This window comes from Boeremia exigua (genome assembly GCF_020726555.1).
Source record: "Boeremia exigua strain MPI-SDFR-AT-0100 chromosome Unknown C7974scaffold_7, whole genome shotgun sequence".
In the NCBI taxonomy this organism is placed as follows: Eukaryota; Fungi; Ascomycota; class Dothideomycetes; order Pleosporales; family Didymellaceae; genus Boeremia; species Boeremia exigua.
Window position 1 is genome coordinate 2,210,612 of NW_025763524.1, and position 24,823 is coordinate 2,235,434.

The 24,823-nt window shown below is 46.0% G+C and overlaps 9 protein-coding genes across 9 annotated transcripts; 3 read left to right on the top strand and 6 right to left on the bottom strand.

The window, feature by feature from the left end:
- Positions 1–1,434: 1,434 nt before the first annotated feature.
- Positions 1,435–2,182, top strand: C7974DRAFT_434885 (uncharacterized protein; the record flags this gene model as incomplete). Its single annotated transcript, XM_046145019.1, has 2 exons — positions 1,435–1,540; positions 1,671–2,182. The coding sequence occupies 2 exons, from the start codon at positions 1,435–1,437 to the stop codon at positions 2,180–2,182; spliced, it is 618 nt and encodes a 205-aa protein (XP_045996707.1).
- A 427-nt stretch (positions 2,183–2,609) lies between these two features.
- C7974DRAFT_456333 (FAD dependent oxidoreductase-domain-containing protein) lies at positions 2,610–4,487 on the top strand (the record flags this gene model as incomplete). Its single annotated transcript, XM_046146010.1, has 2 exons — positions 2,610–4,106; positions 4,159–4,487. Exons 1-2 carry the CDS (start codon positions 2,675–2,677, stop codon positions 4,485–4,487), a joined length of 1,761 nt encoding a protein of 586 aa, XP_045996708.1. The 5' UTR covers positions 2,610–2,674.
- Positions 4,488–4,834: 347 nt separating this feature from the next.
- Positions 4,835–6,549, bottom strand: C7974DRAFT_338315 (uncharacterized protein). The gene is made up of 2 exons (XM_046139228.1): positions 6,051–6,549; positions 4,835–5,982 (listed from the first exon to the last, which is right to left on the bottom strand). The coding sequence occupies exons 1-2, from the start codon at positions 6,288–6,290 to the stop codon at positions 4,984–4,986; spliced, it is 1,239 nt and encodes a 412-aa protein (XP_045996709.1). The 5' UTR covers positions 6,291–6,549; the 3' UTR covers positions 4,835–4,983.
- A 1-nt stretch (position 6,550) lies between these two features.
- C7974DRAFT_396972 (HotDog domain-containing protein) lies at positions 6,551–7,713 on the bottom strand. The gene is made up of 2 exons (XM_046142135.1): positions 6,709–7,713; positions 6,551–6,653 (listed from the first exon to the last, which is right to left on the bottom strand). The coding sequence occupies exon 1, from the start codon at positions 7,541–7,543 to the stop codon at positions 6,884–6,886; it is 660 nt and encodes a 219-aa protein (XP_045996710.1). The 5' UTR covers positions 7,544–7,713; the 3' UTR covers positions 6,551–6,653; positions 6,709–6,883.
- A 1,135-nt stretch (positions 7,714–8,848) lies between these two features.
- C7974DRAFT_312900 (uncharacterized protein) lies at positions 8,849–9,076 on the bottom strand (the record flags this gene model as incomplete). The annotated part of the gene is made up of 1 exon (XM_046138383.1): positions 8,849–9,076. One exon carries the CDS (start codon positions 9,074–9,076, stop codon positions 8,849–8,851), a length of 228 nt encoding a protein of 75 aa, XP_045996711.1.
- Positions 9,077–9,708: 632 nt separating this feature from the next.
- C7974DRAFT_361555 (Tannase/feruloyl esterase) lies at positions 9,709–11,514 on the bottom strand (the record flags this gene model as incomplete). The annotated part of the gene is made up of 1 exon (XM_046139713.1): positions 9,709–11,514. The coding sequence occupies exon 1, from the start codon at positions 11,476–11,478 to the stop codon at positions 9,709–9,711; it is 1,770 nt and encodes a 589-aa protein (XP_045996712.1). The 5' UTR covers positions 11,479–11,514.
- An 844-nt stretch (positions 11,515–12,358) lies between these two features.
- C7974DRAFT_425496 (uncharacterized protein) lies at positions 12,359–13,726 on the bottom strand. The gene is made up of 2 exons (XM_046144476.1): positions 13,405–13,726; positions 12,359–13,354 (listed from the first exon to the last, which is right to left on the bottom strand). Exons 1-2 carry the CDS (start codon positions 13,453–13,455, stop codon positions 12,407–12,409), a joined length of 999 nt encoding a protein of 332 aa, XP_045996713.1. The 5' UTR covers positions 13,456–13,726; the 3' UTR covers positions 12,359–12,406.
- A 3,264-nt stretch (positions 13,727–16,990) lies between these two features.
- Positions 16,991–20,090, bottom strand: C7974DRAFT_434890 (amidase signature domain-containing protein; the record flags this gene model as incomplete). Its single annotated transcript, XM_046145020.1, has 12 exons — positions 16,991–17,059; positions 17,311–17,402; positions 17,459–17,843; positions 17,912–18,032; positions 18,125–18,225; positions 18,277–18,335; positions 18,482–18,752; positions 18,901–19,011; positions 19,074–19,076; positions 19,125–19,156; positions 19,196–19,218; positions 20,023–20,090. 12 exons carry the CDS (start codon positions 20,088–20,090, stop codon positions 16,991–16,993), a joined length of 1,335 nt encoding a protein of 444 aa, XP_045996714.1.
- A 2,060-nt stretch (positions 20,091–22,150) lies between these two features.
- On the top strand, positions 22,151–23,390 carry C7974DRAFT_377373 (amidase signature domain-containing protein; the record flags this gene model as incomplete). The annotated part of the gene is made up of 3 exons (XM_046140350.1): positions 22,151–22,213; positions 22,259–22,309; positions 22,725–23,390. 3 exons carry the CDS (start codon positions 22,151–22,153, stop codon positions 23,388–23,390), a joined length of 780 nt encoding a protein of 259 aa, XP_045996715.1.
- Between the last annotated feature and the right edge of the window lie 1,433 nt (positions 23,391–24,823).

The following is a 24,823-nucleotide window of genomic DNA, read 5'->3' on the forward strand; positions in this document are numbered from 1 at the left end:
AACCTGCATAGCCTCATGTAATTTATAAGAATTTTGTTCCACTACATTATTAATCTTATCAGAACCCATGGACGCGACGGATTCAACACTGCTGCAAGGTCTAGGCGGGACAACCCCTTGGATGCTGCAATGCAAATGCAACTTTGTGCTGCATCGCTCGGGGAGTATGTGCATAGCTTGACGTGCTTTGACTCGCTGTTACGATAGACTATCATTGGTTCAAGTCGCTCACTTACCCTGCGTCGAGTCACGCAAAATCTGTCACACTGTGCCCGTGCTTGCTCGCGTTTTGTTGTAATTCTGCCGCAGAGTACGCCACTGTGATGCTTGTAGCCACATTACAAACCGCGTAGAGCCTGCATACATTTGCACTACAGTGCGAAGAGGACGGGCTACACAACCTTCACCCGGCTACGATCGCTTTTCCGGTTACAACATTAGAGGGGCTGATGGCATGGAAGAATGATGTGGTCATTTTATTGGCCAAATATAACAAACCGACTAGAAAATGTGCAATGGGAAACTACAACCCAATACTCGGCACATCACAAGATTCGTCCGAATGGCCCAGACTAGGAAAACATGCTAGAAAAACTGGTAGCTAGGTTATGTAGCTCGATTCCTGTATGTCGCTACTGTAAAGTTCGTGAAAGCGAGCTAATTCAGTTTGACAACCCTGGCTACCTCTCTAGCAAGTCATTTATACTGCATCCATCGCCTCATTATGCCAATGGGCGGCTTCAGATAGTGCTTTAGTAGTCAGTCTGCACTGTACTGGCTTCTAGTCGCAAAGCATGCCCCACCGGCGCAAATCCATGCGACTAGCGATATCTGAAAGCTTTCCGGTGTACGAAAAAGAATGATAATGTCATGTGTGAGCCTGCAATGTGCTCAGGTAACGTTGGAAATGACATGATCACCGCCATCCACGTGTTCATTAATTATTTCTACTTGGCACATGGCTGCTTTTATCCATTTTGCGCACGTTCTACTTGTACCAAAAATGGCCTTCATTCAGTCTTGCCATTAGAACAAAGGTCGCAAGTGACATAGCTACGGTTTAAACCCTTCATGACTGGGCGCCTTTACGGAGGAGGATATCCACTGTAATACACAGATATTTAAGGCAGCAGCTGAAGTATGTGGTGATCAACGACTAGCACTCACACAATTTTCGAAAAGGCCCTTTTGTTTTACAGATGACATGCATCCCGTGCTTGCAGCGCGTAGTCGGGGTTAAGAACCCTACAAGCCGACCTTGAATTTTTCACTTGACGGAGATATCGTATCTCCAGAAGCGCGAGAATGCATGCGTAGTTAGGCGATAACAGGCATTATAGAGGCTGTAGACGGTATATAAGGCTTACTGACGAAGGTATACGTCTGGACAACACACTCGTACCACAAGTCTCTCAGAGCTACAGTCTTTCTAACATGGCCACCGCGACCACCGTCTTTGTTACAGGTGCCAATACTGGGCTTGGCCTTAACATTGTGAAGGCTTTATACAGATCGGAAGCTGTTTATCACGTTCTGCTTGGTGCCCGAGACCTGAGCAAGGCCGAAGCCGCTATTCAACACGTCAAGCATGAGCACGCAGACTCCAACAGCAGCATAGAGGCGATTCAGATTGACATTGAAGACGACTGCTTGAGCTGACCAAGTTGTAGGGGCTCAATTCGACCAGCAAGCATCTCAGGGTAACATGACCGTTAGAGATATGTGGAATCAGTCCTGGAACGTCAATGTTACTGGTACATATATCTTGACTGGAAGTCTAGCTCCATTGTTGTGCAAGTCAGCTAAGCCGCGACTGTTGTTCATCACGAGTGGCACAAGCACGCTCGCAGAACATGGCAATCTTGCGCTTGCTATCAACAGGTCCCCCGAAAAAGGCTGGCCTAAACAGGAGTTTGCGGTCTCAGCTTATAGATCGGCGAAAACTGGAATGAACATGATGTTCTTAGAATGGGTACGCATCCTGAAGGAGGATGGCGTGAAGGTCTTTGCAGTCAGCCCTGGTATGTTGGCCACAGGATTGGGCGGAAACCCTGAACTCATGAAGAAGATGGGAGCGCTTGATCCGAATGTTGGGGCAGAGCTGGTTCGCGATGTCATTGACGGCCGCCGGGACGAAGATGCAGGAAAGGTCGTACGCAAGGACAATATTCAACTATGGTAGCTCTAAAAAGTGTCATCGGTGCTTACATTGGGTCGTGAGGAATCCGTTATCAGTTATTCCACTGCTCTGCCATCAGGTCGGCTTTTCGACGAACATGCAGTCGATACATTGCCTAGGGTATCCACTTGGCGTTTGTTGCCCTTAAATCTGTTCGTGGGACAGCCAGGGTGATAATAGTGATGCCGAAGACATAGCGCCATATCGTGTGTCAAGCTATAATTATCGACCACGAAAATATAAGTGTACACGCCTTGACTTAGCTATTCAGCGCCCGTCGATCCAGCCTCGGGGTCCAACCCCTCAACACGGGGACCTTGCAGGGGAATCCCGGCCGAAGTGAGTGGGGTTTGACAGGGTCTTAATCTCGGCAGGTCGGACGTCTACTTGAGGTGATGGATTCTCCTCGGCGGAAGAAATCAAGTAGCCCCAACTACGTTATTCTCGCACACCATATTCCTCCTTCTGTTTCTCGGAAAATACCCTAGATCTACCATGACGACAATTCTGGTGGAAAGCGCGGATTTCCATACCTCCGGTGGATGGACTCTGGATTCTCAATTCGTGCTTGAGATGGGATTCCCGTACCTTCTAGCACATGGAAACGGCACTCCAGTCTTAGACGCCACAACCGTCGTCTCCATACCGGTCAGCGGCCAATATAACATTTGGGTGCGCACAAAAGATTGGGTCCCAGGGTACCAACCTGGACGTTTTGAGCTCATTGTCAATGAAGAAACACTAAAGATAGTCTTTGGGACCAGCAACTCCGACTGGTCGTGGCAGAATGGCGGCGATGTCTTTCTAAATCAGGGTATGGCGGAGCTCAAATTGCACGACTTGACAGGATTCGCGGGGCGGTGTGAGGCGATTTACCTCACTATGGGACACGAAACCCCGTTGAATGGGTTTGATAGAGCAGCCAGAGCTTGGAGGCGGCAACTCCGTGGATTGCCTGATGATCCCGTCAATGCTGGCCAATACAGCGTTGTTGTCCTGGGTGGAGGCCTCGTGGGGACGGCAGCTGCTCTTGTCGCAGCGAGACTTGGAGAGCGTGTAGCTCTGATCCATAATCGTCCTTACTTGGGTGGCAATGCTAGTGTTGAGATTGGCTTACGGCCTCGTGGAGTCACGGGGCCATTGGTGGATGAGATTGCGGATCGGCACCCCGATGGCGATCTACGTGCGAAACAGCTGCTTAATGCCGAACTAGGGGCTGAACTTTTTCTTGAGCATACCGCATTTAACGCTACACTGGGGGAAGATTCCTGCATCAAGTATGTTGATGCTCGGGATGCTCGTAGTGGGAGGGAGCTCCGGTTTGCTGCACCAATCTTCATCGATTGTTCAGGCAGAGCTTTGCTTGGACACTTTGCAGGTGCTGAAACACTCTATGGCCAAGAGTCACGGTTCGATTATGGCGAAGAGCTTGCCCCGCTGCAACACGAAGAGACACACCATGGGAATACGCTGTTCTTTCGTACCAGAATGACCAATGATATGGTCTCATTTCCTCATGTACCATGGGCTGCAGAAGTGGCCAAAGACTTTTCAGATCTGAACGGCCAGCTCGTAAGGACTGGAGTGGAGAATGGAGTAGGTCCAACGGTGAACCCTCCTGACATGACAGTTCGTCGTCGCATGAGAGGTCCACTCACGCACTTTTGGGAGTACGGACAACACCTCGATCCTTATGTCAACGGTGAGCACATCCGTGATCATCTCCTTCGCGCCATCTACGGTACATTTTCGAATGTAAAGACCATGAAGCCAGAGGAATTTGCAGGGTTACGTCTAGATTGGGTGGCGTATGTCGCGGCCCAGGGCGAATTCCGACGATATAGGGGCGACCACGTTCTTACCGAACTGGACATCCGACGTCATACCTCGTTCCCCGATGCAGTCGTCAAGAATGGGGGCGCTTTCTGTTTGCATTACGCACCCCCATGCGACACAGAGAAACGACTTTAGGCTAAAAGACTGGAAATGGGACGAACGTGATGGACATGATTATGACGTGCCATTTCGTTGCTTGTATTCTAGGAACCTACGAAATCTCATGATGGCTGGGAAACATATCAGTGTCACCCATATCGCGGGATCAAACACAAAGTTTATGGGAAATGGTGCGCAACACGGTATTGCGACAGCTGTAGCAGCATGGCTGTGTAACAGGCATACTCTGTTGCCCGACCAGCTACAAAGCCAGTGCATGGGAGAGTTGCAAAGGGTGACGCAAGCTATCGCAGACACCAATCAATATCCTTCCGGAGTTGGTCACCGAGATCTTCTCAAGGCGAGGATTTGAGGAGAACAATCCGTTATGTTCGCCTTTGGGTTGGCCAAAGCAAGGAGTGAGGCAACAGTGACCTTGCTTTGATAGTACAGCCCTTTGGTTCGGACGACGATAGAATCCCTATGCATACTGATCTACGCGCTTCCTATCTTCACACTGAAGCTACAGAGACATGTAATTAACGTAGTAGTAGTAGTAATAAGCTCTATGTTCTTTTCTTCTATTGTGCAGACTGGGAGCAACTTTGGTTATAGGCATTGCATTGATCGTTTTGTCTACAAGACTAGGAACAACAGTGTTTGCACTACCTGTGGGATCTACAGATAGGCCGTCAATATTTGAACAGTCAAGTATGTTGAGCAGTGAAAATTTCTGTGGTACTAATCACTGTCTGATCTCGAGCCGTTGGCTGGGAATTAATGATCGAGTTTACAGCTAACTCCGTAAAGCTTGCTCAGCGAAGCTTCTGAAGCAGTGGGCTATAATCCATCGCCTACTACCTTCCATGTTATTCAGACTTCTGCATGGTAGGAAAGCAGGTCTCCAAATGTCTGCCCTTGATCGCGTCAATCGTGGCAGCCATCTCCTCTAGACCTCGACCTTCCTGTGGCGTGGGTCCGATAGTTCTCAGGTCATATCCCATCGGCTTGTACCTATCACCATTGCTGCCCGGCTTCCTCGCACCTAGCAGCCTCATGATCACTGCTCTCGGATGCCAGGTCGCTGTGAGGTCAGGCAGGACATACCAAGGTTGGAATCCACCGTGGCTGAAATTATACAGACCTGCCGAATTTGTCGCCGTGGCCACAGATTGATGCGCCAGCGCCTTGGGACGGGGAAGCGCGAGATAGCGAAGCGCAAGCTTTCGAATCATTCTGACGCCGAACAGGATCCATTTCAATAGAAACCCAGGCTTTTCAAGTCCTAAACTCTTTCGCATCGTATCATCCAGATCAGACGCTACCACTTGTCTCAAAAGCGCCGTGACTCCGCTTCCCAACTTTTTGGCCGCAGAATCAACATAGACTCTTACGTACAGATCCCCTGTCTCCGCAGGCTTCGCAACATCCCTCTCGTACTCCTTCGTCCATGCTATCAGTTCGTCCAAAAAGCATGCTCCATCCCGCCATCCCGTCTCACGACTTTGCAAGAGCGTGAACGGAATCTCCAAGTCCCGCCCAAGTGCATAGTGGAATACACCCACCGCACACTTTTCCACTTCGCTCAGCGCCCTCCACTCCTCATGCTCGATGACGCGCAGAATCTCACCCGCCCCATCACCAAGCGTATGTAGTAGGTCAGCATCCAGGATCTTTCCCGCGCGCCGGTATCGCGCGTGCAGGTAATTCATCCGCGCTACCGCGCGCATGTAGCGCTCTGAATCGCGCGGCTGGGTTTGGGACTCCCGGAGGAGAATTTCTGTGTCAACAGTTCGCTTCCCGGCATTCTTGACTGTATTTTGCCCAGTGACTGCGAAGAGCCTGGACATGCTGGGTATGCCCCCGGCCTGAGAGTATGAGTTAGCCTTCTCCTTATTGGAATCGAACCACTCAAGCGTATCTTGGAGCAACATACCTTGAGTAAAGCCACACTGCGGGCTTTGTTCATTGCATAGGGAAACTCTAAGGCTTGAAGTTGGTCCATGATCGTGGACGCTTCTTGCGTAGTCATGCTAGAGAGTGAGCGCTGGCTGGTTGCGAAGGGTATGGCAATCTTCTCAGCACGCCGATAACGCAGGTAGCGCACGAGGATAACGTAGACTACCAACAGTATCACTGCTCCTTGACCGGGTGTGAAGCACGATATAGAATGCATAGTAGAAGATGTCCGATTGCGGTGCAGAGGTCAAAATAGGGCGGTCCTACTCGTTTCCAATATTTCTCTGCTATGAATGTAATTACAAGGTGACGTGTCGACTATATAGTGTATTTGTTTGTACAGTGCGAAGATGCGAACATCAAATGGATTGCGGCACTGGACCTGCACAGCACCGGAAAACGAGGACTTGTGTGCCTCGGTTCACGTGGATCACATGTTTCATGCAAAGAGCAGACGACTAGAATTCTGAGATTTGCGGTTTTAGTATGCAGACTTTTGCATGTTACTTACGTATTCCTCGCAAGCATCGACTGACACGGTAAGCGCATCTTGGCGCAGGATCATCGCCAGCATGCATACCTGTTTAATTGTTAGAAAAGCTAGGTAGTACGACATTTGCTGGTGTAAAACAAACATAGGACTTAATAAACGCCAGAAGAGCTCGAGCTCTAAATGTAGGGGTTGCTGTTGTTCCTGTTTGAGTTCTCCAACATATCACATCCAGCTTGTATAGCCCCGTCTTTGTTGCCATCAGCGTGGGCTCGCAGTGCGCCACACTGATGCGGATAGTCAGCAACTCTGTTTGAAGCCTATATTTTCTGTTGACCCCGGACACTCATCCACATCCCGTCACACATAGCATACACTGTCCCATCAAGCCCCTGCACAACAACACTAATAAACACTTTCCTTCCTCGAATATCCTTCACAACTGTTTCTACTAGCACCACTCTTGGTGTAGGTAGCGGCGCACAGAAGCGCACGTTCATCTCCGCCGTAAATAACGCTAGACCATACATATCCAAAATCTTGTTGGACAGCTTCTCCCGCGTGGATGATGGCAAATTTGAGTAGACTTTGTGGTTTATCAGGATCAAGGACCCCATAGCTTCGTCGATTATGGTAGCGATAAGTCCGCCGTGTGCGGTGCCGTTGAATCCAACTGTGCCGGACTGTAAGCTGAGGACTAACGTGCTTTTGCGGATCAAAAGGCGAAGTTCCTGAGTATGTGGTTTTTGACCGATTGGCGAAGGAATGGAGTTCCGTCTGAAGGGGTCTTCATAAAAGGCTATGGCATAGGGGACCAGGTCAGTAGTCGCGAGCCCATGGCGAAAGAATTGATCTTTGGTCTTTGAATTTACAGCTTCCTCCCCCTTCAGCCGGCACGTGGGGGTAAATCGAATGTTTTCTGGACGCGCGAGAAGGTCTTGGATGATTGGAATGGACGAGAAGAATTCTTGGTCGGACATTTTGGTAAAAATGGATGCGGAGTATCCAAGTCTCCAGGCGGCCGAAAAGAACAGATATAACTCTAGAAGAGCACTTCAGGTCCTCAATACGGACTTATCTACTCTAGTGATGGCGAAGCATTCTTTTCCTGGCTGGACCAACACATATTCTTATCCCTGTTCCCTTTCGGTACTGCACCTCATGAAGCCGAGGCACAGGCTGATTACCGAGCTCACCCACATGAGCTTGGCACATAATGTCTCCTTCCACGTGTTAATCGGCAAATAATTTGATAACTTCAAAGGGTATAATCTTGATAGGTCAAACACCACTTTTATATAAGACTTTAAGCCTGTGGAGGAATGCTTGGCATGCTGTGTCTTAAGAGCCATTGAAACCCTGCGATACAGCAACGCGATAGAAGTAATTATCAATTCAGGTTGGGAGGAAAGTACTGTGTGCGACGTACAAGACCTATTGGCTGCGAAGGTGATAGGCTGAACTCGTACCCAACCTTCGGTGGTATCCTCGGTTCAATCGCGGTGGGAATATGGGTTTCCTTCGCAACATTAACCACTACAGGAGGAGCGGTAGGATCTTTGTATATTTGCGATACCTCGGCTAACAATCTCGAAACTGTTCCAGCTCATTGGCAATAAGTACCTTGTCAAGCATGGAAAGAAACGGAAACATCAGCTTGGCATGCCCGAGTGCTGTCGAGACGAGTGGTGTCGTAACCTATATGACTTGGCAAATTGAAGAACGGGAGCTCGGACATAAAGCGCTGGTTCGGAGCTAAAGGTTCACCTTTCTAAGAACTAACATCGTCAAAGTCTTCTCAAGAAGTCAGGAAGTACCCCTTTGGTTTCCTGTGAACGTGCCACAGACATCATTGATTTCAAGATTACTTTCTTATCCATGATTTCAAGCAATGGCGATAATCATGAGAACCAAGAGAATGATGGTCATCTAGTTGACGTGCACCAGAAATGTAGTGCAGGTAGCTTCATCAGCCTTCAATCGCGGGTCTGGAGTCGGCTCCCCAGGTGAAGTTGGTAAGTGCCTAGATTTGTGACCGCCAATTATCATTTGCAAGATGGTCGCTCGTCAGTGTGCCTGATCAATCTTGCATAAAGGAAAGCGACAACTGTAAAGTGGCTCACCAATTCAGAGTTCATACTGGCACCAGGTTCGATCTCTGCCAACAGTGCTTTGGTCCTTGAGATTTCAAACACGCCGTCAATGGTCACAGGCGCTACCTAGGCCGTCTACGGACCGTATTTTTTTGTCAGGCTTTGACTCAAGGCGCTCAAGACCTTTAGCGCTCACATTCCCATCTTGAAAGAGGACGGTTGAGCATTTGAATCTAAGCATACTGTTACGCTTGTGATGATAAGCCTGAATGCGTGCTCTTCAGTGCAGCCATTCGAGGAAGGCCCGGAGACCAGAATTCCTTCGAAGCTAAGATGCCAAGAGAATCCCAGGAAAGCCTTGCAATTGCGCGTGAATCTGGCCAAAACACTGAAGAACGTTGCCGCAATCACCACATTCATGCCGGAACTCTCTTTGGTGTGTTTGATTGGCTACCATCTTTGAATGTCTCAAGGCCTACCCTCGCCATTAAAAGGGGGCCCCTTTCCATGCCTTCCCGTCTGCCTAGGTATGAATATTCGCAGAGACACTGAAAAGATAGCTGGCCTAATTCAGCCAAATTATTCTGGAGGGCTTCGTGTCGTTACTTTGTAGCTCTATAGCCTGCGGCACAAATGATCGGCTCAAAACGTATGGCACACAACACGCAGAGGTCCAGGACCCGTGATATAAGTGTGCGGGGAAGCCGAGCCCAGCTGTCTGCTATCTCTTATCCTATGTGGAGTCTTTGTACAATGAATTTAAATGCTTCCGTGAGAAGCTATACCTAGCACGGTCATGAAAGAGTTAGAGTACAAATCAGTTTATGCTATGCATTTTGTATATGGATCAACGCAACTATTGTAGAACGTACGTACATCCAGTAAACCCTAGCTAGTTTATATACAAAGACTAACTCTGACTTAAAAATAGACTAAGGCCTTCTACCTATACTGTACTCAAATCTCTATAGTTTGCTAGGTCATTGCTATAAATCAAGGGTAATAGTACACCAATACTGCACAAGATTATCGGTGGCATAAGATAATAGTGCCTACCAAATTGGCTGAAGCTTGAATGCGTCAAAAGTGTACGTCCAGCTCTCGATGCTTGCCTCGTCGGTAACACAGTCAAAATGTGAGTCATTGCCCGACCAGAGAGGACGAGTGGGCCATTGGCACAACTGCTGCACTTCTCCTGAATATTCCCCAGACGAAACGGTCGCGTTCAAGCGAACTGGCTTGATCCCGTTCTCAACCCAATCGATGATCGTCGCCATGTTATCCTGTGGGTAAGGGCCGGGTTGGAGAGAGTTGATCCCGCAGTGAGCTGCACCGGGGATCAGGTAGAACTGATACCAGTCATTCATGGCCTCTAAAGCCTCAATATCAGTCAGGTCAGGGTACATGACCGAGCGGACAGACTGCCAGTAGTGAACGGAGGAGGCAGCTGGAATGGATGGGTCGGATTCTCCATGGTAGTGGAGTAGCTTGGCTCCAGAGGATTGAAAAGGGGTGAGATCGGGGACGGTGGTTTGCAGGCTATCAAGGAAGCGGATCATGCCGGTGTTCATCCAGCCTACGAGGGTATCGTAAGTGACGGCGTCGAGATTTTCGAGGTTATCGATGTCGAGGAGTTGGACGAATTTGGTGACGTATTCGCCGCCGGTAGAAGGGATGTTGAGCCCCCAGGAGCTGGTTGTGTTATCGTAGGTGGGATCTGCATCACCAAGGTCTGAGCCGATCTGCCAAGAGAGGTAGGCACGCTTGCCCTCGGAATCGTGCAGACCATCGTAGACAGCTTGGGCGACTGCAATGTCTCTGGCAGTGAGGGTTCCGTTCTGCTCGGGTTTAGTGGATGACTGGCTACCTGCACCACCACCTCCCGCTTGACGCTTACTGAAGCCGAATCCTAGCGAGCTGCTGGATTCAGCTGCACAGTAGTAAGACTCGCCTATCAGGGAGCTGAGGTCGAAGTTGAGCTGACAAAGGTCGGTACGGGAAATAACGCCGTCATTGCGGCCATCAAGAGGGTCGCATGCAGCGATTGTGGAATTGACTATCTTGTCCAAAGCACATGGGGGCGGAAAGTAGCCCATAACCTGCTCAATTGTGGCAGGGTAGACGTGGAGGACCTGTTGCTGTGCAAAGCGGAGGGCGGGTGCACCTGTGACAATGCCATCATACTCCTCGCCCCAGCGCTGAACTTGGCTCATACCCTCGCGGCCACCATCCGAGCATCCTTCAAAGTAGGTGTAGATCTTAGTGTCATTCAAGCCATAAAATGCCTGAGTGAGCGGCTTGCCGATTTTCGTCAATTCTCCAAGAGCAGTGTATGCGAACGCGTAGGTAGCGTCCCAATTGATGGATCCATTGCCGTAAAGAACCTTCTCATCGTAGGAGTAGTCGAAAGCATCGTACCCTGCTGCAGTAGCACCAGATGCGGCTCCGATGACGAGACCTCCGGTAGCGTCGGATGATAGAGAGAAACCACCTCCACCACTCACGTAGAAACGGTTCTGGAATTCAGACGGCTCAGGAAAGGCAAATTTTAGAGCGATGGAATCGTTCCTGCCGGTGTGGGTGTAGCTGACGGTGACGTTGCAGTAGTTGTACGTGGCACCAATGCTAGTGCTACCCATACCCACTCCAACGCTGGCGTTATATACAGTACCTGCAGTCACAGTGGAAGATAGGAGGTTAAGGCCGAGAAGAGTTCCGTTGGCAGGTAGGGCTGTTTGCACGTTGGATAAAGTGCAAACATTGGAGAGTGAAGCAGCGTTGACGCTAGCTGCAAGAACGGTGGCGGGTACAACGTGGCGCATTATGTGAATTTGGGTTTCTAGAGAAGGCAAGAAAAGATGAAAAATCAAATTTGTGTATCTATTGCTCTAGGCGAGTACTTCTTTAAGACTCTATGTCTATCTTATACTAGTGAGTTTTCGACTTAGTGTCTACGTAGGCAATACACCTGCAATTTGAGCAAGCAAGCAGCCTAGGTTCTTGGCCACGGAGGAATTGCGCAATGATTGCACACCTCATTCAAACTGCGTCATTACTTCACATCGACTGCAGGCGACTTGGTTGATCATGTTCCATGGACAGCTTTGTTAAGACCGCGCGTTTGGCCACGCAATGGCCACGCAAGCAGTTCGTGGCTACTTGACCCACATATTAAATTTATCCGTGTACCATGTTATTATAATCTTAGAAGGAGAGGAGACATATCAACGACCAGATCTAAGTAGGACTAGACTAGCGAATAGGCGGTTTCTCTTTGTCCTGCTCGCGTTGCGGTTCTGCCGTGTTGCGTTTGTGGCGTAGGCGTTCCGTATTTACGAGGAGGAAATGTCTACTACGTTGCTAACTGCGCCTAAGCAGATAGCGAGTCGGCAACAGGCTGCTAAGGAACTAGGATTGAAGAGGAACAAACTTAGACTGGCGCTGCAGAACTAGGTCACGATCTTTGGCGCAACATCTATCTTTCCGTACCAGGGCGTCGAAGAGGCGCTGAACGACTGGATCATCTCTTTTCTGATCGAATATAGAGACGGAGACCTAGCGAAGGACTTTTGCTATAGTTATCCAAGAAACGATAGTCTAGTAGTAGTTGAGTAGAGGTTAGGTAGTATCTAGTAGAAGGAATTACATAAGAACATAGTATAGTTTATATACTTACTAAGATTAATACAAACTTTACTAAGCCAAAAACAGAAGATACTTTTATAGATAATGTATCTACATTAAAGATGACTAATCTTCTGTTTTAATATACTTTTCTACTGTTGTGGTCTTGATCCCAAGATCCCAAGGACGCTTTACGTCGGGATCGTTGCCTACGTACTCGAACTCCTTAACAAACGAAAAATTGTCGATCATCTCGTCCCTAATGAGTTCTGACCAAGCCGCAGTGAACTCATCTTTGGCAACGGGTCGAGCAATCGTCGGAGTTCCGTGGATTTCTGCCCATATCTTCGCAACCTCAGCTCTAGTCTTGAATTCACTTACCCCATAGATACGTGTGCCCGGCTCTTGATCAATGACTGGAGCTTTCACAAACTTTCCAGTATCTCTCGAAGCTACAACCCACGGAATAGGACTGAATTCTGGCGGTCCTGGGAGCTGAGGGTCATTGATGATCCAGCTACCGTCTGCCTGCTTTTGAGGCGAAAGAAAGCCTGGTGCCTTCCAGTTCTCAGTAAAGACACCCATGACAAAAGTGCCAAGTATTTCTGCGAGCTCTGGAACATTGTTGCGAATGTGTTCTTCGATTTTTGCCTTGGAGTCAAAGTGGTACACGTGAGTGTATTTGCCGCCACTAAGCTTCGTGATTGGGGTCAACGTCGAGAAGACGAATCTCTTCAGAGACTGAAGGACCCTGGGGTCTGAAGCGGCCTCCACAGCATTCAATCCTTGCTGTACCTCTTGCTGATGGCAAAGGATGGGCAGAAACGTTCCAGTTGCCGCTGCCTTTTCGTGGGTCTCTTTCTGCTTGAAGATGGTCCAGAAATCGGTAGCGAGAAAGATTGCTGTAGCACCAACGAATGCTGCCCTAAGAGATTCTTTGTCATCCAGGTCGCCTTTGACAAGCTCGACGCCTTTAGCGGTTTGACTTTTGGCGGACTCGGACTCTGGATTGCGAGTGACGCCACGAACTTTCCAGTCTCCAAGGCTCAGGAATGTTGCCGCGACCGACGAGCCCTTCGTAATGTCAGCACCTGCCCACTTGGTCGTGGAGAGATCTTAATCACCTGCGTTCCTGTAACACCGAGGACAACAATCAGATTTTGTCGGAGAGCCATAGCTATAGACCATGGAATTGACAACGCTCGTGTCGTACAAGCAGAGGGCTGACTGAGGAAAGATAGAGAAGCGAATTATTTTACTCTTTGGCCGGTCCTATATGGTGCTTTAAGGCCCGGAAAACTGCGTCAGGGAAGCACAGCTCTGTGACGCAAAGCCTGCTCTGCTTATTGATGCTTGTTCTGCAGTGCAAATAGTAAGCAGTCTGCACAGGATAATATCTTTACACAGATACAGATCTACGCTGTATTGGGTTTACCGAAGTGCATGTGTTATAATGTTGGGACGCATTACCGAGGTAACATTCAAGGATTTGTACCGTGTCCGTGCGCGTGATGCGCGGATTCGCGTGATGCGCCGAACCACCAAAACACCCCTATTATCTTACCTCTATAACAACATAACGCGATGGGATTAGAAGAAGCCCTTTTAGAGTGTGATACTTTTGCATCTGAAGATGAGATCCCGTGGTCTAAAATAGCTGAAAAGCATGGTGTTGTGTGGTTAACGTTGACGCGCACGTGGAGGGGTGAGACGCGGTTGCGTAATGAGAAGGCTATTGCACAGCAAAAGCTCACTCTATAATAAGAGGAGGAGCTTGTAACTTATATAGGAGAGCTTACTGCTCATTCTATACCACCTATAAGGGAGATGATACAGAATTTCGCGTCTTCTGTAGCTAAGGAGCGTGTAAGCAAGAGCTAGGTTACTTAGTTTATTAACAACTACTCTATCTATCTTATCTCTTAATACTTAATAGGTATAGACGCTAATTGCTACAACGCTAATTTATATATAAAGTATAAGCTATACTTCAACCTACTATAATGCAAGGTTACTAAGTATAAGGTTAAGAGCTGCTACACATATAATATAGATAAAAAGGGGTTTATAATTAGGATCACTACTAGGACAAAACACGTGTTTAGTAGGCAGATGTAGGAGAAGGGGGAGGTTAAAGCATTACTTTAAGATAGTAATAGGGCCTAGGTTACGCTGCTAGCTTATGTATATAGTAATAGGACTGCACTGCTGCTAGGCATCCTCTATAAGTCTGCTAACAGTACTATCTAATTAAGCTAGGTAGAGGAAGTATAGCTAGGGGTACATAACATACTTATTTCCTTATCACCTACTAGCTGGACCAACAACGATATAGGCCTTGCCTGGCTTTAACAGGTGTTTAATTGCTTTACCAAGACTAAGGCGTAGAGGAAGTAGCGCCTCCTGATCCTTAACAGCTATAGATCCTATATAACTATAGACTTTATTAACTACTATAATTAGAATAAGATACTGCTAGCTATCCTTCCTCCTTACTCAACCTACACGCTGCAGCTACTAGATATAGTAATATTTAAGCCTCTCTTAACTATATACTTAAAGGAGCTTATAACATACCTTTATAATAGCTAGGGACTATTAGTAATCAAGAAGAGCGACTTCTTCCACCTATTCTAGAAAGCCTGGATAAGCACGTTTACTTAGGAGTTGATACTCAAGTCTTTTGAGGCAACAGGTATAGCACCCCTCCAACCTAACGTCATCCTTTACCGCTTTGCTAAGCCTTCTCCCTAGGCCTCTAATGCTAGCAGAAGCTCTTCTTTAACTTATTCTAGCAAAGATTAGCTAAAAATAGAGACTCTACTGCGCAAGGTTGCTAAGGATAAGAGTAGTAAGGAGTTGAAGAAGATTAGCTGCTCGCTCCACCACATCTCAGTCTAAAACTAGCTACTCTACCATAAGATAGCAGGCCTAAAAGAGGTTCTTAAGACTTAGAAGAAGCATAAGAAGAAGAGCAAAGTTCTTAACTTCTAGGAACCTGAGGACTATTATAGTAGAGCAGTATTTTACTCTCCTTATAGGGTTGATAAAGCACGTTAGTATAAGCAGGTAAAATAACAAGAAGCTAAGGTAGAAGAGGCTAGAAAAGTAGAGATAGCTAAACTTAGGCACGCAAATAAGCTATATAAAAAGCAACTAGCTTAGGAGAAGCGTAAGCAGCAGGTGAGGGAGAAGGAAGAGAGAGACCGTGTTAAAGCCAAGAAGGCAGATGTAAGAATCGACCATCAACATCTCGAATCTTACAAACAAGATACTACCTAACTTGAACGACCTCCGACTCAGCTCCGGCTCGATCCCGAATCAAGTCTTAGACATATCTGTAGCCATCCAGAACCGACACCCCTCCGACTCGGTCCCGACTCACCCCTGTTGACATTTCTTATCTATCCGTAGCTAACTGAGACTTGTAGGTATAAAAGGCAGGCTTGCAGCAGTCTTAGGATAGATAGTTTTTAAGTATTCTTCGTACAAGACCTATAGGAATAAGATTCTCCCTAGTTATCGACTTTCCCAGTGCTCCCATACACCTCGTAGTGGAATCGGAACCGTATCGGAGGATCTTATTACCTGCGTCGTTACAAGTTTAATTCTTATACCTTAGATATTGCTAGAAGTAAATATCTCCTTATAGGTGTCTATAAAGCATAGTAGGAACTTAGTTTTAGTAATATAAGTAATATAGTTACATATAAGATTCTTAGCTTAGTAGCTATAGGCCTTCTTTAGAGGGGTAAAATAACCTATATTTAGTAGTTATAAGAGGTAAGATAAGTATAGAGGTATATATAGTATAATAATATTTGCTTCCTTATAGTAGTATTAGAAGTTAAGGGAGTTATAGCTCTTATAGCTATTAATAAGGAGTAGCTAGTGTACTCTATAGGTGCACGTCTTTATATAGGTATTAAAGTGCTTTAACTAGTCTAGACTAAGCTTGTTAGTAGTCTATCTATTCTTAGAGACTCTAATAACCTAGTTATAAGGTAGGTTGTCCTCTTTATACTAGGTAGAGAGGTGGTTATAACCTTTAAAGATAATATAGGGTAGAATAGCCTACCCTGTGCTATTAATACCCTGTATAACTATTATCTACTCCTAGTTACCCTGCTGTACTACCTTTAGCTATCCTTAACGCTCTAACCCTGTAATAACTACTCCTATAGATATCTAGCCTATTATAAAGCCTATCTTATTAAAGTTATATATATTATTATCCTAGATACTATACTTAGCTTTAATATCTACTATAAGCCTAAACTAGCCTTATATAATCTCTAGATCCTTATAGAGGGCTCTCTTATAGTTGTACTTATAATTAAACTTTACTTTAAGGTTAGAGTAGTGCTTAATAAACGTATTAGGCTAGTTTATACTAATATAGCCTATATTACACTTAGCACACAAAGAATTAGCTATATTAGCTATAGTAGCCAGCTAAGGGGCAAATCCTTGTGCATCTAGCTCAAGGATATACTTAGCAATTACATCCTCCTTAGTCTAATCTATATTCTATTAACTTAGCGTATAATTAGCTTATATAGGTTATCCTATATATTAAGTGTATAGTATGCTATAAGGTGTGTTATATATAGCTACAGCGCGTTGTAGTGTAAGCGTTATATCTTATTTAATTGCCTAGAGCGTAAGCTGTATTGCGGCTTCTCTTAAGGGCGTAGATTAGTGTTGTTGCTAAGGCATCGCGTAGTAAGGTAGAGGTTTAGTGTGGTCTTGGCAGAGTGATCCGCTTACCCGTATAATCTGCTCACCCGTAAAGTACGTTAGGTCTATAGATTACTCTACTAAAAAATCTTATAATACTATCTACTATGTGTAGCTTAATAACCTTATCTTAGTAGTGCCCTAAAAGATAGTAGGGTGCGCATCAGGTAACCATGCGCATTGGGTGGCTAATTATGTTAAGCCTGCTGGTGCCGCTCATGAAGCGCGCGAACAGCGTCTATGTCTTTCAACAACTTTTCACGTGTTCTCTGCCTTAGCAGCCTTCCTACCTCTGCTGCAATCATTAAAACCTTTTCTTTACTAAGCCGCCGGCCTATAATTTGCACAGCAACTGGTGCGCCGTGGTACACGTCTAGATCATCTATGAAGATTTCACGATTAGCATAATAGACGACTGCGTGAAGGAGACTAACTTACACTCAGCCTGCATAACACCATCCATGTTAGTCAACTGCTTGAAGTTCTCATCCTTGACATCGACGTTCTTGTTGGCAAACGTAACAGGTACCACAACGCTGGTGAAATCTAACAGATTGATGACGCTTGCGTATCCATAGTATCTGAACTGGTCATGCCTAATAGCTGCTGTTGGTGTGATCAGAGCGATGATTGCATCTAGCTCCCTGTGATTCTCCTCTTCAAATGCACGGATCTGGTCTAAATATTCCATCTGATACTGCCACCTGTCCAAATTCGCGTCCCATATTTTATCCGTGTCTAGCTTGGGCAGGGTTAGGTCGATAAGATCGGAGAAATTGGTTATTGCCGGCTCGCCTGATGCTTTAAGCGTCGCATAAACATCCTGCGAATTTGTGTTAGCTTTTATAAAGAACGTGAAGGAGGAGTAGAAGACCTAGAATAAATACGTACGTCCCCGCCATCTGAAGCATAGATTCTGTTGATTAGCTCAACAGCGTATTGGTGTTTGTAAGGCTTCCATGGTACAATAGTATAGCCAGCCTGTTTCAATGCATCAACGACTAGCTGCATACTACGCAGGATAGGTAGGTGTGGAATAACCTATCTGCTTTAGTTACTAATATCGTTTAAGTATCTTAGTAAGTATGTATGTTACTGTCACACATGTAGAAGGCAAGTATAAGGTCATTAGAAGAGATTTTGCTCTTGATTATAGTTTCCTTGTTAGGGCGCCAAGGCATTGGGATCACCTTGGAATTGTATTGCTAGGGCTGTTGTGCTAGGACTAAAGTTATAAAGAGACGCAAGTTACTAACATTGTGTGCCATCGGTCCGCACACGCTGTGCACTGTTTCTTGGCCTGCTATACTGTTCGCTATCTTGGCGTATAGGAGTTATCCATGGCTAGGCCGAATGCTATAGAGAAAATTAAAAGCTGAAGGTACTTGTATAGATCCACCTATAGAAATGGATTCCTTGTTAGCTTCCTATAAGAACACTATCTTCGGTTAGGGATTGTACCAATGTCAGTCCCTACACTAATTAAAGCGCTATAAAACCTAACCAAAGCGCCCTTACTGCTAGAACTGCCTCCACAAGACCAGTTCCTGTTATAAGGGTTTATTGTCCAGCCTATAATATTATTAACTGTCTTATATACCATCAAGCTTTGTAGTACACTGGTCTTAACATAAAAAACTGCTCTAGCTTTACGAAGGATAGTTACTAGTACCGACTCCTCCTGATTATACTTTCTAATCCAGTCGACGTAGCCCATAGTGGTTTCAAGACCCTGTTAGCTTCAGTCTTATTCTGTTTTGTACTGCGATTTGCCCGAAGCTTAAGATTGGCACCACCACCATAAATCGTGATTAGGCGCAAGAGCGTGGAATCTGAGGAGATATGCTCACTTAAATACGAAATTGATCTTTAAGTGAAACTAGAAGGCCATAGAGAGGGCCTACAGTGCACTTGTTTACCTTGAAGTAAACATCGAGTTCCCTAGCACGCTTCAGTGCCAACTTAGGGAAGAACTTGAGCGAACAGTTCAGCTATTTCGCCTGTTAGCATGGGTATAGCGACTGGTAGATAGAAAATCCCCCCTAAGACTTACTAACTAATGTGCTAGTGCGGCTCTCTTGCAGAACGTTGTTGTTATAGAAACGGATGACAGCTTGCCTGCTGCTAACTTCTGCACTAAATATATAGCAGTAGACTCTGTGATTGCAAGCTTACTTGCACTTATTACGCTCCACGTTCTAGGCTAGTCTATAACTGAGACATCTTTGCAGTCTGTCTCAATTTGCTATGCTGTTGGAATAGTTGTGTTGAGGCGTTTTTTCTTGTCTGCTACTTTTGCTTGCTATAACAAAGTCATTGTTAACACTATAAAATCTTGAGCACGTGGTGTTGTTGGGTTGTAACAGCTTCCTGGGTGTGCTAGCAGATGAGAGTTGTTAGAGTCGCGTGAGTGAATGTGTATTTGACTTGGATGAAAGAGCAACAGCCTTTAAAGAAAAGGCAACGAAGTACCTATAAGACCAAATGAATGCAGGGTGCGCTTGTACTAGAAGACCCTTAAAGGTTTTTGCAGATGACTTGTTGTTAAGCTAACGGTGACACGTTAGTATTGGCTTAATTTTAGCGGCAGCTGCAAAGGTGTATTCTGTTGTTGGCGTGGCCACATGATGGACTAAGAGTTCCCCTGCGGGCAAAGCAAGTTTAGTGCACAAGCGCGGGCACTCCAGGCTCTACCTAGCGACTTCACATGGTAGTTTGTGATAAATGTAGAACTAGAAGAAAGAAAAACTGTGTTGAACCAGTTAAAATGTTAGAAATATTGTTTAACAGGTTATAAGCAGACTCTATAATTTACGCAATAACTGTCTAAGTTGCCTATTAATCTCGATCCTGCTGTTGCATCGCTCTGTTAGATAGCAAACAAAGCCTGCTTCTTATCCCTACAATCTAGAACCCCCTGATATATTAGCGTGATGTCTGTAATACCTCGACCCTAGCCAAACCCGTGTTGCAGCTACATATAACTACAGATATCCTTGTACCTGTTGGAATGTCCACCTTCTTGCTCCCTACTCCCTTCAATCGTGTCCGTCACAATGAATGCCGACATAATTGCCTCAGATAATGTCACCGTTAAACCTATCACCCATCCCGACGATTTTGTAGCCTTCTTTAATATCTGCGCAAAGGCTTTCGGTCATCAGACTGCAGATGGAATCTGGACAGCCGCCAACCTATGCTGGGACACACCCGAGGGCACGGTGCAGGGAGTTTCTTGGCTGGTTGATCGATGGTGGACTACTAAAGACGAAGGCTACACGCACTTTCTTAAGGCCAGCGTGTCGATGAATAGCAGCGGCTAACATATTGTAGGCGTGGCTATTTGGATGAATGCATCTCTAGTCTATGGCTATGGTCAAGTCCCTGATTGCCTAGACTTCACCTCTTTGTATCCTGGGAACGAGAGGGAAACGAGATTCTTGACGCAGGTTGTTGGGACCATGTAGGCACACCGCCGGCACGTTTTAGAGGAGAAAGCCTCTCCTAGCTTAAGCCAGAAATCTGTCTTCATCTTGGATATTTGTGCTCTAGATCCTGACTTCCAACGTTGAGGGATTGCTAGTATGCTTGTAGAGTGGGGGCTTAATAAGGCGAAGCGTGAGGGCGATGTTAAGCTCGTCACAGAGGCGTCCACTATGGGTTGCTCTGTCTATAAACGTCTCGGTTTCTTGGAGGTTGCTAATATTGAATACATGGTGGATGACGAGTTTGAGGATCGCAAGCTTCCATCAAATGTATTTCTTCGCACGCGTCCATAGGCTCTACATCCTCAATTAATGCAACTTTAATATAGCATGGCCATTATGTGATATCAGAAAACGTCCTGTGCAGCAAGTTACCTTCCCAAGATCTCCTACAAGGTTGTTCTGTTCTCTCTTGAAGCTATTACGTTACTCTTTGTCTGTGCTCAAGATCCCTTGATATAATGTTAGGAACGCAATAGATTGTCTCTATTTTTTGAAGAGCTTGAACGAAGTGATCTCAGTCTAAACAGTACGGCACCTCCCATTTATTATAGCAGAGGATTATATGTTTAGGCGAAGATAAGCGTTGCAAGGGACGTTAGATCTCTTCTGGGCGCAAACTTGAAAGACTAACTAATTCACGAGTAGCATTGTTAGATGGCCCGCAGGCAAGAGGTTTAACCAGCATAGTCCAAGTCCAGCAATATCTACGTGTCGCACGGCTGGGTGTGGGGGTTGCAGTTCTGGGATAATAAGAAGATTGTGTATATTATATTGTTCTAGCATTGTAGGTCAGCTTATATCTAGACTCTTGCACGACACGATTACTAACACTATTTAGGTTTATAATAGCGCTTGGCTTGCGACACTATGTAACGCTGAAATACGTCTGCCTATAAGAGAACCCCTGTTCGATAACAGCCTTCCAATTTGCTACGGCTTTCAGAGCCACGTTATTTCACCTGCTTCCTTATATTCTTCTATCATGAGTTTACCGTACAAGACGGAAAATTGGGAGCGTACTGCCGCTGAAAAGCGGCAGCTATTGCACGCTTCGATCCCCCAAAATCATCGGTTACTGCCTCATCTTGCCGACAAAGTGAGCAGAGACGAACTATTACCCCTTGACGAGAGCGTGCTCTCCTGTAGCATTCTGTCCCCCCTGGATTTGGAGATCACAGGAACGAATGATGCTGCTATTCTTATCAAGGGTATCATATCTTATAAGTACACCGCAGTACAGGTGACAGAGGCCTTCTGCCAACATGCCAGCATTGCACATCAGCTCACGAACTGTCTTACTGAGATCCTGTATAATAATGCCCTTGAGCGAGCACGCTGGCTTGACAACTATTTCTAAAAAGAAGGCAAACCTGCAGGCATACTGCATGGGCTGCCGGTCTCTGTCAAAGTAAGTCTAAGCAAAGACCTTAAGAGAGGGATAGATACTTAGTCTCGTTGACACAAAACTTCTAGGATGTCTTTAACATTAAAGGCATTTCTACAACGTGTAGTCTAGTCTCTTGGATCCCTAATATCCCAGACGAAAACAGCGCGGTAGTGGACGCCTTACTAGATGCTGGCGCTGTCTTATACGTCAAGACAAATATATTGCAGGCGTGTCTTATGGTTGAGACTGTCAACAATGTTTTTAGAACCACTAAAAACCCGCACAACCTTGCACTTTCTGTTGGCGGCTCTAGTGGTGGTGAGGCTGCTCTAGTGGCTGCTTGTGGTGCAATCATGGCTTCAGGAACAGACAGAGGGGGCAGTATTCGATTTCCTTCGGAATTTTGCGGACTTTGTAAGTGTATCTTTTCCTTCTAGCAGTTGGCGCATATTTACAAAGGTTGCTATCAAGCATAAGTTAACTGTTATATAAAGGGGCAGTCAAATGTTCGAAAGGACGTCTTCCTATAACAGGACTAATGACTCCGGCTGATAGGAACGAGTCAACCAATACAGGTCTCGGACCTATAGCACGGACTGTCTCGTCTCTGGAGCTTTAGCTTTAAGCTCAACTCCGGGTTGCGCCTTGGGATTCAGATTATAGCTGCATCCCTATGCCATGGGATTGGAAACAAGCACAACGGCCGATTTAGCGGCTTAGAATCGGCATTGTCTAGGATAACGGTGTAGTCAAGCCTACTCTACCAGTAACTGTATAATAACTTTGAAGGACCTGTCAAATAATAGACGGAACACTGACTATTTCTTAGCGTGCCGTTGCAGAAATCACTGCCACTCTAAGGAAGGCTGGTCATAGGCTGATCGACCTTCCTGAGAATGAGATAAAAGAACTGCACCGCCTTGGCACAAGCTCCGTCATGAAGTCGAATGTCCAGTCAGGTGGGTATCTGGTTATGGAACACATTAATGCCTCTGGCGAACCAGTAGTGCCACGAACAGCAACTAGATCACCCGCTTCGTTCCTAATAACGCCTGAGATATTCGCTAACCATGTGGTCCGTAGGGAGGTTGCTCAACGTTACAACAATCTCTGGACTCAATTGCGCCTCGACGCCATCATCTCACCTGCGGTTGCCTATCCAGCTCCTCCCCATGGAACTTACGTGTCTAATGCATACTTGAGTATTTATAATATGCTCGACTACGTCACAGGTAGCGTACCGGTGACAAGAGTTGACTTGGACCTCGACGTTGCCTCAAGCGAGTGGTATAAGAGTGAGGCATATCTAAGAATTAAGAAAACGAGATTTCCTTACGATTGGGGAGACAAAGAAATAAAGCATTTGTATAAGGGTCTGCATGAATACAAGGATTCTCTAGTTGGTATACAAGTGGTGTGTCAGAGGCTTCGAGAAGAGAAGTTGATAGGTATTCTTAAGGAAGTTAAGGCTCTAACCAGTAGTTTAAATTCTTGAAGGATCGTTTGTTTTAGTTTAATTCAGGTTCTATATAACAGCGCGTAATCAAATCAATCCTTTAAATATCTGCACGAGAGGAATAGATAATATTAAGTAATATCCTAGTAGATGCACTCAATAAGCACAGCCACAAAACCAGTTTCTGAAAAGACCACTCATTCAAAGAAGGTGATGGCGACAATTAACAGCAGGTCCTGTTCTATCAAGATTTCGTTGTAAGCTAATCTTCTGTAGAAATGGCCTGAGCCGCAGCCTATGTGGCTTAAGCAACGTGAACCATAGGCGATAGCCCCTGTTCATGAACCAGATTACCAATTTATGTCCAATGTTAAATAGGATGTCTTATGTACCGAAATTCACAACAAGTTTATAGCAAGGACCTTAGTGAAGCATCAATTTAAATTGTTTTATATATTGGTATCAGCTGCCATTGATGATTAACTCTATGCTTAGACACTTGTGTAACCAAGCTTCTCATTTGCTAACCTCCTCACGTCGCGCTGACCGTTGGAAATTCCCTCCTCGTGTTCATCAAAAGGCTCTAGACCGAGCGCCCTGAGGCCTTCGAGTGACAGGACATTCTTAAGCTTCGCTCCATTGTCTGGATGCTCGCTCTCTAACTTGCCGTGCTCATACTCGCTGAAATCCCTTAGGATGCCAACTTCTAGAAAACATTTTTGCATTTCCAATAAGTTGTTAATATTGTAGGGACAGAGTAGGACGCATCTGTTGTAGCTAACTGAAGAGTCGAGGCTTCCTAGGTGAAACTTGTCCACCTCGTGCACTACGTCGCAATGCCAGAGCACATAATCTCCTGGTTTAACTGGAGGTATGCCTATCATGCTCTTCTCCATCAGTAGATGAGGGTATAACTCCTTTGTTGGAAAAAATTATAGCGAGCCAGGGGTAGCGCCTGGAAATAGAGGCGTTGTGTTATTAAACTCTTCGCCTAGTATGAAATACGGGCAAAGAAGCTGGTACGCTGTAGATAGCTTGAGCTTGGGGACGAGGCGCAGAGTCCCTTCTCTGGTCCTAGTGTAAGAAAGACTCATCTAACCCTGGAAAGAGCGGAACGCAGAGCAAGACACTACCTATATATAGTAAGTACAATGTAATAGTATTAGCAGGAGCTGGTTCACTTACTCCCTGTCAAATATAGGTCTGTTCTCGCGTTGGAACGGTGGTCAGCACTCTACGGGTCGTAGTCAGGCCATCGCCCCTTGAATATATCTCGATAACACGCGCAGTACTCAGGGTCCTCCTAGCGCTCTATAGCACCACTGTCTTGATAAGCATTTAAGGTGTACTTGGACTCTGTTATTGTTAATATGAGATTTAGAAGAGCGAATTACAGGCCTGTCTAACTGCATACCTAAAGAAGGATGTCGAATCCTAAACCTGTCGGCATAAACTACCTAACTAGCCATGTC